The sequence below is a fragment of the Gymnodraco acuticeps genome, unplaced genomic scaffold (genome assembly GCF_902827175.1).
Source record: "Gymnodraco acuticeps unplaced genomic scaffold, fGymAcu1.1, whole genome shotgun sequence".
Classification (NCBI taxonomy): Eukaryota; Metazoa; Chordata; class Actinopteri; order Perciformes; family Bathydraconidae; genus Gymnodraco; species Gymnodraco acuticeps.
Window position 1 is genome coordinate 60,693 of NW_022990126.1, and position 13,944 is coordinate 74,636.

The 13,944-nt window shown below is 47.3% G+C and overlaps 1 protein-coding gene across 3 annotated transcripts in view; it reads left to right on the forward strand.

The window, feature by feature from the left end:
• The first annotated feature begins 1,132 nt into the window (after positions 1 to 1,132).
• si:ch211-250c4.3 (uncharacterized protein LOC100535981 homolog) overlaps positions 1,133 to 13,944 on the forward strand; it is a 58,700-nt gene continuing 45,888 nt past the window's right edge. For 2 of the 3 annotated variants that reach the window (XM_034216735.1, XM_034216737.1), the window contains exons 1-2: positions 1,133 to 1,397; positions 7,307 to 8,058. In XM_034216735.1, coding sequence (XP_034072626.1) covers positions 1,382 to 1,397; positions 7,307 to 8,058 — 768 coding nt within the window. In that variant the 5' untranslated portion in view covers positions 1,133 to 1,381. The remainder of the gene's footprint in view (positions 1,398 to 7,306; positions 8,059 to 13,944) is intronic. The other variant, XM_034216736.1, reaches the window with a different exon arrangement.

A 13,944-nucleotide genomic window follows, 5' to 3' on the forward strand; every position in this document is an offset into this window, starting at 1 on the left:
GGGAGACCATAATTGAAGGCAGTAATCAGTATTGAATGTATTACAAGTCTAATATGTAGTATAACGTAGAGCACTTTGAACACTTGGAAAAGCGCTAAATAAATAACATGAATTGTAATTATGGCTGTTCTGATGCGGGACAGCTTGTCTGGTGGCAGTAAAGCTTGCATCAGCACACTATCGAGAATAATACCGATAATTCTAGACGTGTGGAAGGGCTTCCAGTTCATGTTCTGAAAGAGTTTTATCTGGGAAAGTTAACAACTAGGAAATGGTTAAAAGATGGACACCAAGGGGTGCTTACAGGTGTTGCAGAGAATCCAGCATACTGCTTCTGATGAGGTGTCAAAGAAACGTGGGCTACTATGGCAACCAAATGCACATTTGATTGTAAAACCTTAAAATATATATATCACAGAAGGCATATGGGATGTCTGCTTTCCCTGCCATGTCATCTACAGAGCAAAGAAACGGGAAAAATCTTTAGTAGTTATTAATACTCTTAACAGAATAATCATGAGGAACTAACGGCTCAATAAGAAACGTTGCTAGAATAATTCCTCCTAGCACTAGGCTAGGGGCCTGTCGTGTTTTTAAACGTTTAAATAGCAGCACGTGTAATACTCCTGGCTCCTTCAGTGCAAACTTCAATCTTGAGTGCAGGTTTCAACAGACATGGGTCCCTGGGAGCCAGCATAACCTGCTAAGAAACCTTGATTTAAGCCTGTGATAAGGTCATTGACAAACATCTGTGATTAGAAAGAGCTTAGAAACGATTTGCAGCATGAAGCCTCCTGAGGCACACCCAGCGAGGGGAAGAATATTGCAGGTAGAGCTTAATTCCTGTAAGGAAAAACTCTTCTTTGGTAGGTGATTAAATGTACATGGCCGCTTGGCAGAGAATAATTCATGGTATTCATAGAAAAGACACTGTTGGAGATTGAAGTCTAAAATGATGGTCAAGAATGTATCGAGCTTCCCTTCATATTCACGTGATGGAAATTATTAATTTATTTCCGTTTTTAATTTCATTGATTTATAGTAGGCCTAGTATAAATACTTATACACATACAACTTCTGTATAATTGCCTCAAATATGACTTACTGCAGGCTAAATATTTCCATAATAAAACATTGCTATGCAGAATAGCATTATATATACCTGCCAAGATGCGATTCCTAAGGAACTGCTGCTGCAGGGGGCAGGAAGCTAGAACTCGTGGCTGGATCTGGGACTCCAATTCCCAGAATCCTCGGGAGTGTGACGTCAGCGGCACAACGTGGTTGAACGCGGAAGTAGAAACATTTGTTTACATTGCAGGCAGAGGAAATCGAGTTTGTTCACGGGAATATATCGTGCAATTAAAGGCTTCAAGCGCTGATGTTACTTCGAGAAGGTAGGACAGGATGGCAGGTACTTTGAGAATGCCGGAGTGAGCTTGCTCCTGCCTTTTTTGGTGTTTAAATACCTGCCGACCGAGAGACAGTGCGACTCTTAGCTGACACACAAGAGAGGGGTTGTTACCGGAGCTGGCGTAGAACTCGGGACTTCCTTTGGCCCAAAGGATATTAAAAGCTACTCCAGATGAGGACGGAAGGGACACCTGAATGTGTGTCGTGCGGGAGCTGTGGCTCGTTCCAGCGGCGTCTGAACCATGCTCTGAGCTAGCCTGTGTTTCGGGAATGAGGCATTTCTTACGGCTTCTTGCTTATGATGATTCGGTTCCAGAGTCGGAGATTGCAATAGACATTTGCAAGGACAGCACCGGCAGGCAAGCAGCAGCAACATGAAACACAGCAGCAGGAACATGAACGCAGCAATAGCAAATGAACGCAGCAATAGCAAGTGAACACAGCAGTGGCAGCAGGCAAGCAGCAGTGACGTAGAGGTAGCTGCAGCAATAGCAGCAGCAAGCAATGCATGGAGAGAGATCTGCAGGTTAAATAGAGCGGCATATTAAGGAGACTCTGTCTGGTTGGTTGTAGAGTGACAAGGGGGCGTTATGTATGAATGCAGCATAAGTGCTCGAGTTGACTGCCTGAACTAGCTCGCAGGCTTCGCCCCATTTATGTTTGGAAACCTGGTTCAGAACCTTCAGAGTCCTGTACTACGAATCCAGTTCAACAGACCCTGGATATGTTTGAGTTACCAGGCTTAACTAACCCAAAACAAACGCGATCTCGCTAAGCGATCCTACGAAGCTGGTTATCAACTCGGTAACTCAAGCCAGGGTTTCTCTGTCCGGCTGAGTGCGCGTTCACATGAAAGGGGTGGGGTTAGCAACATTTGACCAATCACAAACATGGAGAAGCGTACTGACAGCGCAGCGTCATACTTCCTGAATGAAAAGTAAACTATAATAGGCTATTAGACAAATATGAAGAAGTTAAACTTTAAACATCTATGACTTAAACACTTGATCCAGGATCAAAGCCACAGAGCTGCACCTGCAAGGTGAATACAGCTGGTAACAGAACAAGTGTTTTAATGCGTACATTAACAGGTTTATGATATCACTAAGACATGAGTGGATCTGACTTTAATTACATTTGACTCGAGTGTTTCGTCAACTTAATGTGTTGCTTAAAATAATACTTCTGCATCCAGTATGTGACACTGTGAGTGTTGCACGGCCAGATACGGCTCAAGAAGCTGACTCAGATAAGGAGATATATGATACATTATGATGTGATGTGATGTGAATGATAATGGGACACATCGACATCTGCACTCACAGTGCCGCAGACTGTATGTAATGTTACTTTGATCCGGTTACTTATGTTGTGGCAGATATTTAAGTAAGCTTTTTTAAAGGTCCCATGTCATGGCCATTTCTACTGATCATGATTCCATTGTTGAGGTCTACTAGAATAGATTTACATTGTGCAATGTTCCAAACTCACGTTTCTCATACAGCATCTCTGTATAGTATGTGTGTTCACTCTCTGTCTTAAACGGCTTGTTGGAGCTCCTGCCCCCCCCTCCCTATGAGCCCAGTGGCCTTCTGCGAGACAGCGAAACCCAGCCCGAAACCAGCCCGAGCACACACACACACCCGCAGCCTGGCTGGGAGTTTGTGTGTGTGCTCACACACAGACTCACAGTCCACTGTCTCAGGGAGGAGAAATCGGCAGAGCTGCAGCTGAGAAAAGATTGAGTGTGTGTGTGTGTGAGGAAGTCCGTGGATTGGTCCATTTGGACCAGTCCGTGGACGTAACGTAACGGCACCACGGATTGGTCCATTTGGACCAATGGGTCCATTTGGGTATGAGCACGTCACTGTACCCAGGAAGAAAACAATGGAACAAAAGAAATGTCCAACGAGGCGTTCTGGGGCAGCATAGACAGGTATTTTCTGTGTTAGAGTTTTACTCTCTACAGGGTGTACTTTGAGGGTTTTTGACTCTGCAGACCGTTTACATGCAGAAAAAGCTACATAACACACAACGGGTAATAACCGGAAAAGCATGACATGGGACCTTTAACGCTAATGTAAGATTGCTCTGAAGATGGGAGGTGATATTCTATTAATGTTCACGTTCACACAGTCGGTGATTTTTGCCGGCCGTCTTTCCTGCGACGGCAGCTTTTCTGTATTTCCTTTCTCCTGTAATATGACTTGATCGCTTTAAACTCCGCACACTGAGCTCTGATTGGTCAGCAGGCAGTGCTTTCACTGAGTTGATCTCTTAGCCTGCAACCTAACCTGCTCCGGAGCAGGTTTGCCGTTCAGCATAAGTTATCATGGAGATCTAACCCGGTAAGAAGTGAACCAGCGTTGTAGGACCGGAAACCCAGAGTTTACCCTGAAGTTACCTTGCTAAGCGAAAATCCGGCTTCGTAGTACAGGCCTCAGGCAAAACCAAACTCTGGACTATCAGTGTTTAGTCAGATCTGCTACTGCTCAACAACCGGCTTAAAACAGTGGTCATATGCTAGGCTGTGTGCGTGTTCTGGTTTTGGTCAGAGATGAGCTGAAGTTTTCTACGTGAAATCTTCTGAATTTACTTTCAAATAAAAAAATTCAATATTGATTCTGACTTTTCTACATCCAACTCACAGGTTATCATTGCTTTGAGAAAAAAGATTATTAATTTACGCCTTTTAGAAGGGAAGATATAGACATTTGTTCTGGGAATGTCATTTTCGAGCCTGAGACCTGAAATACTCGGGGGCTCAACTGGTTAACACCTATGTTTAACTTTTTATCGATTTGATGAGATTATAAATTCATAAGTAGCAAATATTGATTTGTTTGTATTAGTGTAAGATAACTCACTATTTGAGATGTTTTCAGTTGTGCCAAGATACAATCCAAGTTGAAAACCCTCCAATCAGTTCCAATCAGCAAACATCCTGTTTCTAAACTAAAGCTTTAGTATCATTCATCATTTAGTGGAGGCCCCCACCCCTCAAAATCACAACATCCCCTTTGGGTCATATGAACCACACAGAAGCAGCACTGCAATACTTGCTGTTGCTTTGGGCCAAAAACCCATTAACCCAAGACTTCAATTACATTCTCACAGCATTTTCTTTTTTTTTACTGAGAATATGTATATATTGTTTTTAAAACATAAAATGTTAAAGGGGACCTATCATGCAAAATGCACTTTTGTATGTATTTTATACATAAATATGTGTTCCCGGTGAGTCAGGGAACTCACAAAGTTTCAGAAAACAAAACCCTCTCTCTTTTCCTCCGTGCGCAAATCTCTAAAAATGGGGCTACAACGAGCTGATCCAGATTTGCCATCCGATATGACGTATATTATGTCATATCGGATGGTGGACCCACGGCACTATCAGAAACTTGCTTTCAGAATCAATGCCCGACGTTTTTCGTGTCTTTGTTTACATTAGCAAGCATCGCTAACACTCAGAGCTAACCTGTACTGGGGAGAGTATGGGCCCTTCTCACTTCGGTTAAATGGATTCCTTGCGTCCCTCACTTGCGTCGTTTCCCTGCCTCTAGTCCCTCCCACCAGGGAAGCATGGAGAGACGCAAGGAAACCACGAGAAGCAGGGAAATGAGTTTTAAGAGCAATGGGATGTCCTTTCCTCCGGAGCGTCACGTGAAGCGACGTCCGTTTGTGATGACGCCGCACAGCTGATCGTCTGACAGCAGCTCTGTCCCCGTTATTTCCACACACCCCCGCCTCTGTTAGTACACATTTACTGACACAAACATTTGTATCATCTGTTGCAGACCCAAATAATTAAAATAAAATAAGAACTAATTCTCAAAAAAGATAAACGCCATTCTTAAAATGTATAAACGAACAATAGTTGGATTAATATTGATTAGAGTGCACAATAGAAATAAAATAATTGAGAGAAGAAAAAGAGAGATGTTATCTATCAAAACCCAGTTAGATTAACATTCATTGGATTGCACACTTTGTTTGTTTGTTTGGATATGTAGCACATTAACATTTTAATAGCACTTAATGACTGACTGAATGGAAATGACAATAAATGAAAATGTAAAACGAAAATAGCAATCATGAAAATGTTTCCAACAAATGAATAAAATGATTTTTGACCACTTTGTTGTTCAGAAATATCACATATTTGTAACTAAATGAAACATGAATTGAAACAAAACACAGTATAAACTGAGGAGTGACTCTCGTGAGTTTCATGTATTTTCTTCACTCCGCTGGGAAACTGCTCTCATGTCAAGAAGCATCAGATCAGTGCATGCACTGCATCGTCCAATCAGTGAGTGATACACAGTAAAGGGGCGGGACGAGTGTCTGAGGATTTCATCGAAGGATGGTCTGGTGGTTCCTCGGTTATAGCTCCTCGTTCCTCGCTCCTCCGGCAAAAATAAGGCCATTGGGACGCTACTCAAGATGGCGCAGACAAATCAACTTCCGGTGAGACCGAGGAGCGAGGAAATGAAAAATAAGAGAAGTGAGAAGGGCCCCCTGTGTAAAGAAGCAGGAGATAAAAAGGAACTCACCTTGTGGTAAACCTGAGAGAGAAAGCCTTTGAGCTCCATACTGTTTCAGGAATAATCATTGATGTGATTTTGGCGTTTCATCACCGCAGCGTTTAGACAGTATATACCGGGTCCCGCATGAGCAGGCATAACCTACGCCCCCTCTTTTTTTATTCATTTTAAAGCTTTATACACCGAATCAGCAATTTAGTAACAGGAAGTGAAATAGAGAGATATGAGGAATGGCTAGAATGGGTGATCTGTTTGGTATTTTGAGCAACACACTTCATAGACATATTTTATATACATTTTTATATATCTGAGACCTATGTTATTGCCTAGAAATTGCATGATAGGTGACCTTTAATGTTTATCTCTATTTGTATTTTATTACATTTTATGAGTAATTTCATAATTCTTCATTCTAATTTTGTAATCCAGTTCACCTTCAGGAAGTTACCAAACCTCCTTTATTGATGGGTGTCATGTAGCCCTCATATTAAACTATGTTATTCCAAAATGGTGTAAACTGCAGTTGTATTTGATTAAACAAACATAACAACCCTTAACTTAATAAGGGCCCCTTCATTTTTCTTGGGTAACTAGAATTTGGTATAAAGGTAGGGAGAACATGTCCATTTGATTGGCAGAGAGACATATCAGATTGCCCACTCTGAGAAAGAGGAGAGGACACATATGGCTGCTCCCTATAATGGTCTTAACTGGAGCTTCTGATCAAAGCTGGACAGGTCGGGGACACTGACACATTGTGTGGCTCCTGTGGTATTTCACAGAGGAATGTAGCATTACATGAACACCAGTCTTCCAGTCGTACAGATGCATTTGTTTGATGGTGCACATGTTCCATCCATAGCCCACTGATGTTGACAGAATGCTTGTAATGCCTGCGCTTCTTCAGTCTTCTGTTTTGTTCTCGATTAATTTAAGTTATTGTGGATTTTAGGTCAAGAAAATCCTCCCTCTGGCAGCCCTAAGCTACACTTTGGCTTCACTTCAAGTATTTGAAGGTCTTTTGTTTCCTTTGAGGCATCAGCTCTCACATTTCAGACTGTGTGAAAACAGTTCAAACTGGGGGCCCAGGTACAGTATGCAGATGGGGGACACTGTTCTCCCAAGAAAAACACCATGTTTTTCCCTAACCAGTCTTTTTTGTTTCTAAACCTAACCAAACCTTAACAATTGCTGGGTCGAATCAGGAAACACTTTATATTTTGTGCCAGTAAATTAAAACAGTTTTAACGGCATTAGATACAAAAAAAGCATTTTCAAAGAACCTTTTATAGTGGGACTTTGCAAGGCCTACAAGCATAAATCCATGCTTCTTCATCTGTTTGCAGGGAAAGGAGACAGAGATGCGGTGCAGGACAGTGAGGTGGTCCTGACCAAAATTAAGCTCTTTAGCAACTTCCAGGAGAGGCTCCTGGTGGCAGAAGACTCTGTGTCCACGCTCTCCACTGCGTCCGTTTCAGAGCAGGATATCTCGGAGCCCATCACAGCCTCTGAGCTGAAGTACCGTCTTGATGAAAAGTCGGGGCCAGACTACCTATCTGCTATTTTCTCAGACTCCCAGCTGCCGAGGCTATATAAGTTTGAGTCTGAGGATTCTGGAGTGGAGCTGCCGAGTGGAGCTAACTCTCCGTCCACCCCAACTGGCTCGGAGCACAGCTTCGTGGTCCACAGCAGAGAGTCCTCCTGCAACTCCTGCATCCTGAACTCTGACCCTGCCTCTCTGCATGATGAACATACATCTGAGATCCATCAGGCAGAGGACTCAGTGGATATCAGTCTTAGTACAGCAGGGGATACTCAGGATAATGTGTTCACACACTCAGAGGAACTGAGTCCAGCTGTGGGAGTGGACCTGCTCACAGAGAGGGAACAGTGCAGGGCTGAGATGTGTGAACAGCTCCAGGACACCAGAGCTGTAGGAGAATGGACCTGCTCAGAGGACACAAGGCAGAGGAAGCACTCCTCACCAGGAGCCTGTGATGACATGATGGACAACGACTGTGAGCCTGAGCCCATAGGAAGGAGTGACACTATTGACAGCCTGAAGGACTACATGGACCAATGCTGCAGACTGAGTGAGGTAAGAACCAGATCCAACCCAAACTGACCCATTCATTCTCATTCTGCACTTGATGTATCCAGCACTTCCTCTGAGACCTTTCATTCTTGTTCCCAGGCCAGATGGGATAGGCTATATGTGACTTGCTCTATCGAAATCAGTCGCATTGACCCGAAGTTTTTTACGCAAATCCACGTTTATTTTTAAATGAGCCGTTGCGACTTCCGACTGATTTCGATAGAGCGGGTCACATAGCCCCTGTCCCCCGGGTCTCCTTTTATTCTAGACATGCAGAATGTTAGCGGTAGCTAGTTAGCTAACAACCATGTGTGTGCCGAGTGTAATAAGACACGTAGGCTTTTAAAAAAATCTATATTTATTTTAATATGCAGTGAGAATGATATTTTACAGAAGAAAACTATTCGGAGCTCACTGGTGGCCTTCTCCCACAAACATATCAAGTAAAGTAAACTTAATATATGTTCACTGTCATTACCTATCATGTTAAACTCCTTACCTTTCAGTCACATTGTCTACAATGCATTTTTAAGTATTATTAACACATGGGTGTCCTTCAATGTTCCGATTTTGTATGAACATAGTAACTGAAAAGAAAATGTAAAAAGTACAGAAACTGCACCCATGCTTGGACCTGTTCCTGTGCCAGGGAAATGACAAAAAAGCAGCTGTCCTCTTTCATCATGACATGCAGGGGCATGTTTCATTCATGTTACGGGGAAAAAAATAGTTATTTTCTTGTTCCCATCCAGAGTGAGAGAACAAAGTGAACTACTGAGGGAGCACCTGACAGCTGTGCACGCTGCAAAGTCATAATCATCTTTTTGATGTTCCTGAACACATCACAGTCAGGCCTTGATTCACTGCTGGCAGCTCCTCCAGGGAGAAACTGATACAGCCTTACGTTTTCCATATGAATGCCTTCTGCATTGACTGGAGGGGAACACATTGTGGAAATGATTCTATAGGTTGCAAGCAGCTATTAAGTAAACAGGTTTTTTATTCCCGAGAATTTAGTTTGAAAGGGTGAACTCATGATAAGTATCAGTAACATTTCAAACAATAACGTTACCCCTTTAGATTCTAAAAGAATACTTTGACACTGAATTTTACAGGTGGATTTCGCTTTCAATATTTAAAATGTTTAAATTCCCAAATCAATTAATTATACAGTTACCAGGCATTCTCACTTTAAGCTAAATGGCTAGCGCCATATGCTCACATACTCACAATGAGGATGCTAACAGACTTACGCTTACCAGTTAATTAAGGTATCTACAGTATCTTAGTCTTGCATGTTAGCATAACATTCTGTAATAGGAACAAAACACAGAGTACAGCAGAACCTGATGGGAATATCAATAGTTTGCAAAACATTTTTGTCAAAAACTGAAGTATTTGAGTTATCAGAATTATGAGCTGATGTTGGTCATCCTTTAAAAACCAAATGTCATTATAATCCATCCTGTAGCTGTCCCCCATATCCTCCCTGCCTCCCCCTCTTCAAAAATATCAAGCTCAAAGGCCTTTCTGAAGACAAGGCTTTTATTATTGTGGCCACAGCAGTCTAACTAAAATATGAGTGCCAGCTAACACTGAGGGAAGCAGTACGGTGGTTTGGGGTGGGGGGCATGCATTACAGTGCAGTCCATCGCATGTCATGCAGCACCTGTTCATCTGTGCAGAGCGACTGGAGATTTTCCTAGCAATACTGTTCCGGACCACCTGCCCCTCTCATCTGGAGCTCGCTGCTCTCAGGGCCTTCAGCTCGGCGGCCTAGCTGCATCAAATAGGTGTCAAATACCTCAAATGACTTACATATTTACCCAGAAAGAAGCTCTTGGCAGCAAAACAGCTGGGATAAATTATCTTAAAAACAAGCAGGCAAACTGAACTGTACATTGCAAGTTATTATCTGTATGCTATTTCATTTCTTACAATCTTGACATGAACAAACGAGTCCAATGCTTTGACCTAAAGGGCTATGCGGCCCTAAAGCAACTGCTCCTGTATCTGTTAGGATCTGTCTGTGTTGGTGTTTTTCTTGTCTTTTTCTATCTTTGGGTTTCCTGTTTTATTTTGTAAAGTGTTCACCCCCGTTTCCTGCCTGTTTGCTTTCTGTCTGTTTCCCTCCCCGATTACCCGATTGTGTTCACCTGGTACCTCTGTGTTTTCTCCTCCCTCCTCACCTGTCTCGTGTTTATGTGATTAGTCCTGGGTGTATTTAAGTTCTGGGTTTTCTGTCTCTCTTTGTCGGGTTGTCTTGTGTTATGACCAGTTCATCGGTGAGTGTTCCGTGCTGTCTTTGTGTAGCCTATATCTAGCCTTGAAATAAAGGAATTATTGTTACTCTAATCTGCATTTGGGTCCTGCTTCCTGCACACCGTAACAGCCACCGTAACATTACAACCCGACCAAAATATGGGCCCAGCAGATCCTTTTGAGCAGGAGCTATTGGAGTTTTCCTTTGCTTTGGATGACTGCTCGTATCGATGGTTGGGAGCGTCCAGGGTTCAGCAGCGAGAGGCTGTTCTGGCAGAGGCACGCCGGATTACTATGGAGAAGCCAGGCTTGGTTAAATTCTTATCGGGCAGGATTTTGGATTTTCTCACGGTGTGTTATCCCTTGCCTGACAGCCCCAGGCCTCCCAACTCCCGTTTTGATACCACACGCATCGGTGTGGTCCGTCTGGCGTCAGCCCCTGCTTCTCACCCAGTGTTTGCTACAGTCCAGGAGCCATTCGCTGGTACTCGTCTGGCCTTTGGAGGTCCACGGAGCCTCCAAACGGCTCCTAAAGGAAGGAGTCGCAAGGCCAGGTTGGCAGCACGAGCCCAAAGGGCCATTGTTCCAGACCCAGTTCTGGCCCCAGCAGCCATGGTCCTTGCTCCAGAACCGGTCCCGGCAGCCATGGATTCGGCTTCAGAACCGGACCTTACAGCCAAGATTCTGGCTTCAATTCCGGCTCCAGAGCCGGCCCATTCAGCCATGTTTCCGGCTCCAGAACTGGACCTTACAGCCATATTTCCGGCTCCAGAAACGGACCTTACAGCCATGTTTCCGGCTCCTGAACCGGACCTTACAGCCATGATTCTGGCTTCAGTACCGGCCCCAGTAGCCATGGTCCCGACTCCAGTTTCGGCTCCAGGACTGGCGTACCGGCCAACGCCAGCTCCCCGAGGCCTGTCGGCGTACCGGCCGACTCCAGCACCTCGTCTCCTGCTGGCTCTCCAGCCGACGCCAGCTCCCCGTGTCCTGTCGGCGTACCGACCGACACAAGTTCCTTCTCAAGACCCTTCTCAAGTCCCCTCTCAAGTCCCCTCTCGACTTCCCTCTCAAATTCCTTTTCAAGTCCCCTCTCAAGTCTCCTCTCCAGTTCTCTCTCCAGTTGCCTCTCGAGCTACCTCTCGAGTCACCTCTCAAGTCACCCTTCAAGTCTCCTCTCGAGTTCCCTCTCAGGTCCCCTCTCGATTCTCTTCTCAAGTCCCCTCTCAAGTCCCCTCTCAAGTCTCCTCTCCAGTTCCCTCTCCAGTTGCCTCTCGAGCTACCTCTCGAGTCACCTCTCAAGTCACCCTTCAAGTCTCCTCTCGAGTTCCCTCTCAGGTCCCCTCTCGATTCTCTTCTCAAGTTCCCTCTCAAGTCCCCTCTCAAGTCCCCTCTCAGGTCCCATCTCGAGTCTCTTCTCAAGTCCCCTCTCAGGTCCCATCTCGAGTCCTCTCTCGAGTCCCCTCTCAAGTTCCCTCTCGAGTTCCCTCTCAAGTCTCCTCTCGAGTTCCCTCTCAGGTCCCATCTCGAGTCTCTTCTCGAGTTCCCTCTCAAGTCATCTCTCGAGTCCCCTTGCGAGTCCCCTCACCAGTTTCCTCTCAAGTTCCTTCTCAAGTCCCCTCTCCAGTTTCCTCTCAAGTTCCTTCTCGAGTCCCCTCTCGAGTCACCTCTCAAGTCCCCTCTCGAGTCCCTCCTCTAGTCACTTCTCTAGTCCCCTCTCTGGTCCCTTCCCGAGTCCCTCCTCTAGTCCCATCTCTAGTCCCTACTCAAGTCCCTCCTCTAGTCAATTCTCTAGTCCCTCCTCTAGTCCCCTCTCCAGTCCCCTCTCGAGTTCCCTCCTCTAGTCCCTCCTCTAGTCCCTCTTCGAGTCCCCTCTCTAGTTCCCCTCTCGAGTCCCCTCTCGAGTTCCCTTCTCTAGTCCTTTCCCTAGTCCCTCCTCAGTTCACTTCTCTAGTCCCATCTCCAGTTCCCTCTCCAGTTCCCTCTCGAGTCCCCTCTTCAGTTCCCTCTCGAGTTCCCTCCTCTAGTCCCTCCTTTAGTCCCCTCTCTAATCCCTCCTCTAGTCCTCTCTCTAGTCCCTCTTCGAGTCCCCTCTCTAGTTCCCCTCGCGAGTTCCCTCTCGAGTTCCCTTCTCTAGTTCCTCCTCTAGTCCCTCCTCTAGTCCCCTCTCTAGTTCCCCTCTCGAGTCTCCTCTCGAGTCCCCTCTCGAGTCACGTCTCAAGTTCCTACCCAATGTCCTGGTCCGTTGGAGGTTCCGCTGGGGGTCCTGCCAACTCCATGTCCTGTCCCGTTGGAGGTCCCGTCGACTACTCTCCTGCCGGGGGTCCTGCCAGCTCCTTGTCCTGTCACGTTGGAGGTCCCGCCGACTACTCTCTTGCCGGGGGTCCTGCCAACCCTTTGTCCTGTCCCGTTGGAGGTCCCGCCGTCTACTCTCCTGCCGGGGGTCCTGCCAACCCTTTGTCCTGTCCCGTTGGAGGGCCCGCCGTCTACTCTCCTGCCGGGGGTCCTGCCAACCCTTTGTCCTGTCTCGTTGGAGGTCCCGCCGTCTACTCTCCTGCCGGGGGTCCTGCCAACCCTTTGTCCTGTGCCGTTGGAGGCCCCGCCGACTACTCTCCTGCCGGGGGTCCTGCCAACCCTTTGTCCTGTCCCCTTGGAGGTCCCGCCGTCTACTCTCCTGCCGGGGGTCCTGCCAGCTCCTTGTCCTGTCTCGTTGGAGGTCCCACCGACTACTCTCCTGCCGGGAGTCCTGCCAACCCTTTGTCCTGTGCTGTTGGAGGCCCCGCCGACTACTCTCCTGCCGGGGGTCCTGCCAACCCTTTGTCCTGTCTCGTTGGAGGTCCCGCCGTCTACTCTCCTGCCGGGGGTCCTGCCAGCTCCTTGTCCTGTCTCGTTGGAGGTCCCACCGACTACTCTCCTGCCTGGGGTCCTGCCAACCCTTTGTCCGGTGCTGTTGGAGGTCCCGCTGACTACTCTCCTGCCGGGGGTCCTGCCAACCCTTTGTCCTGTCTCGTTGGAGGTCCCGCCGTCTACTCTCCTGCCGGGGGTCCTGCCAATCCTATGTCCTGTGCCGTTGGAGGCCCCGCCGACTGCTCTCCTGCCGGGGATCCTGCAAATCCTGTGTCATGGTCCTCTTCCGTGGGGGATCCTGCCGAGGCCTGTCCCACCAGCTCCGACACCGGGTCCTGCCCGGCCTCCGGCACTGTCCCGTCAGCGCCTTCCTGCCCGGCCTCCGGAGCTGTCTGGTCTTCGCCCTCGAGCCTGGCCCCCTGAGAGCCACGGTCTTCACCCTCGAGCCCGGCCCCCTGAGAGCCACGGTCTTCGCCCTCAAGGCCGGCCGCCTGAGAGCCGCGGTCTTCACCCTCGAGCCCGGCCCCCTGAGTGCCGCGGTCCTCGCCCTCGGGTCCGGTCCCCTGACTTTTCCTGCCGTTGCCTTCGCCCTCGGGCCCGGCCCCCTGACTCTTCCTGCCGCTGCCTTCGCCCCTCCATGGTCCCCACCTTGGACTCTGTCTTGCCCCCGGGCCGTCCGCCCGAGTCCCCCTTTTTGGACTCTGCCTTGCCCCCGGGCCGTCCGCCCGAGACCCCTTCCTGGTCCTCTGCCTTACCCCCGGGCCGTCCGCCCGACTTCCC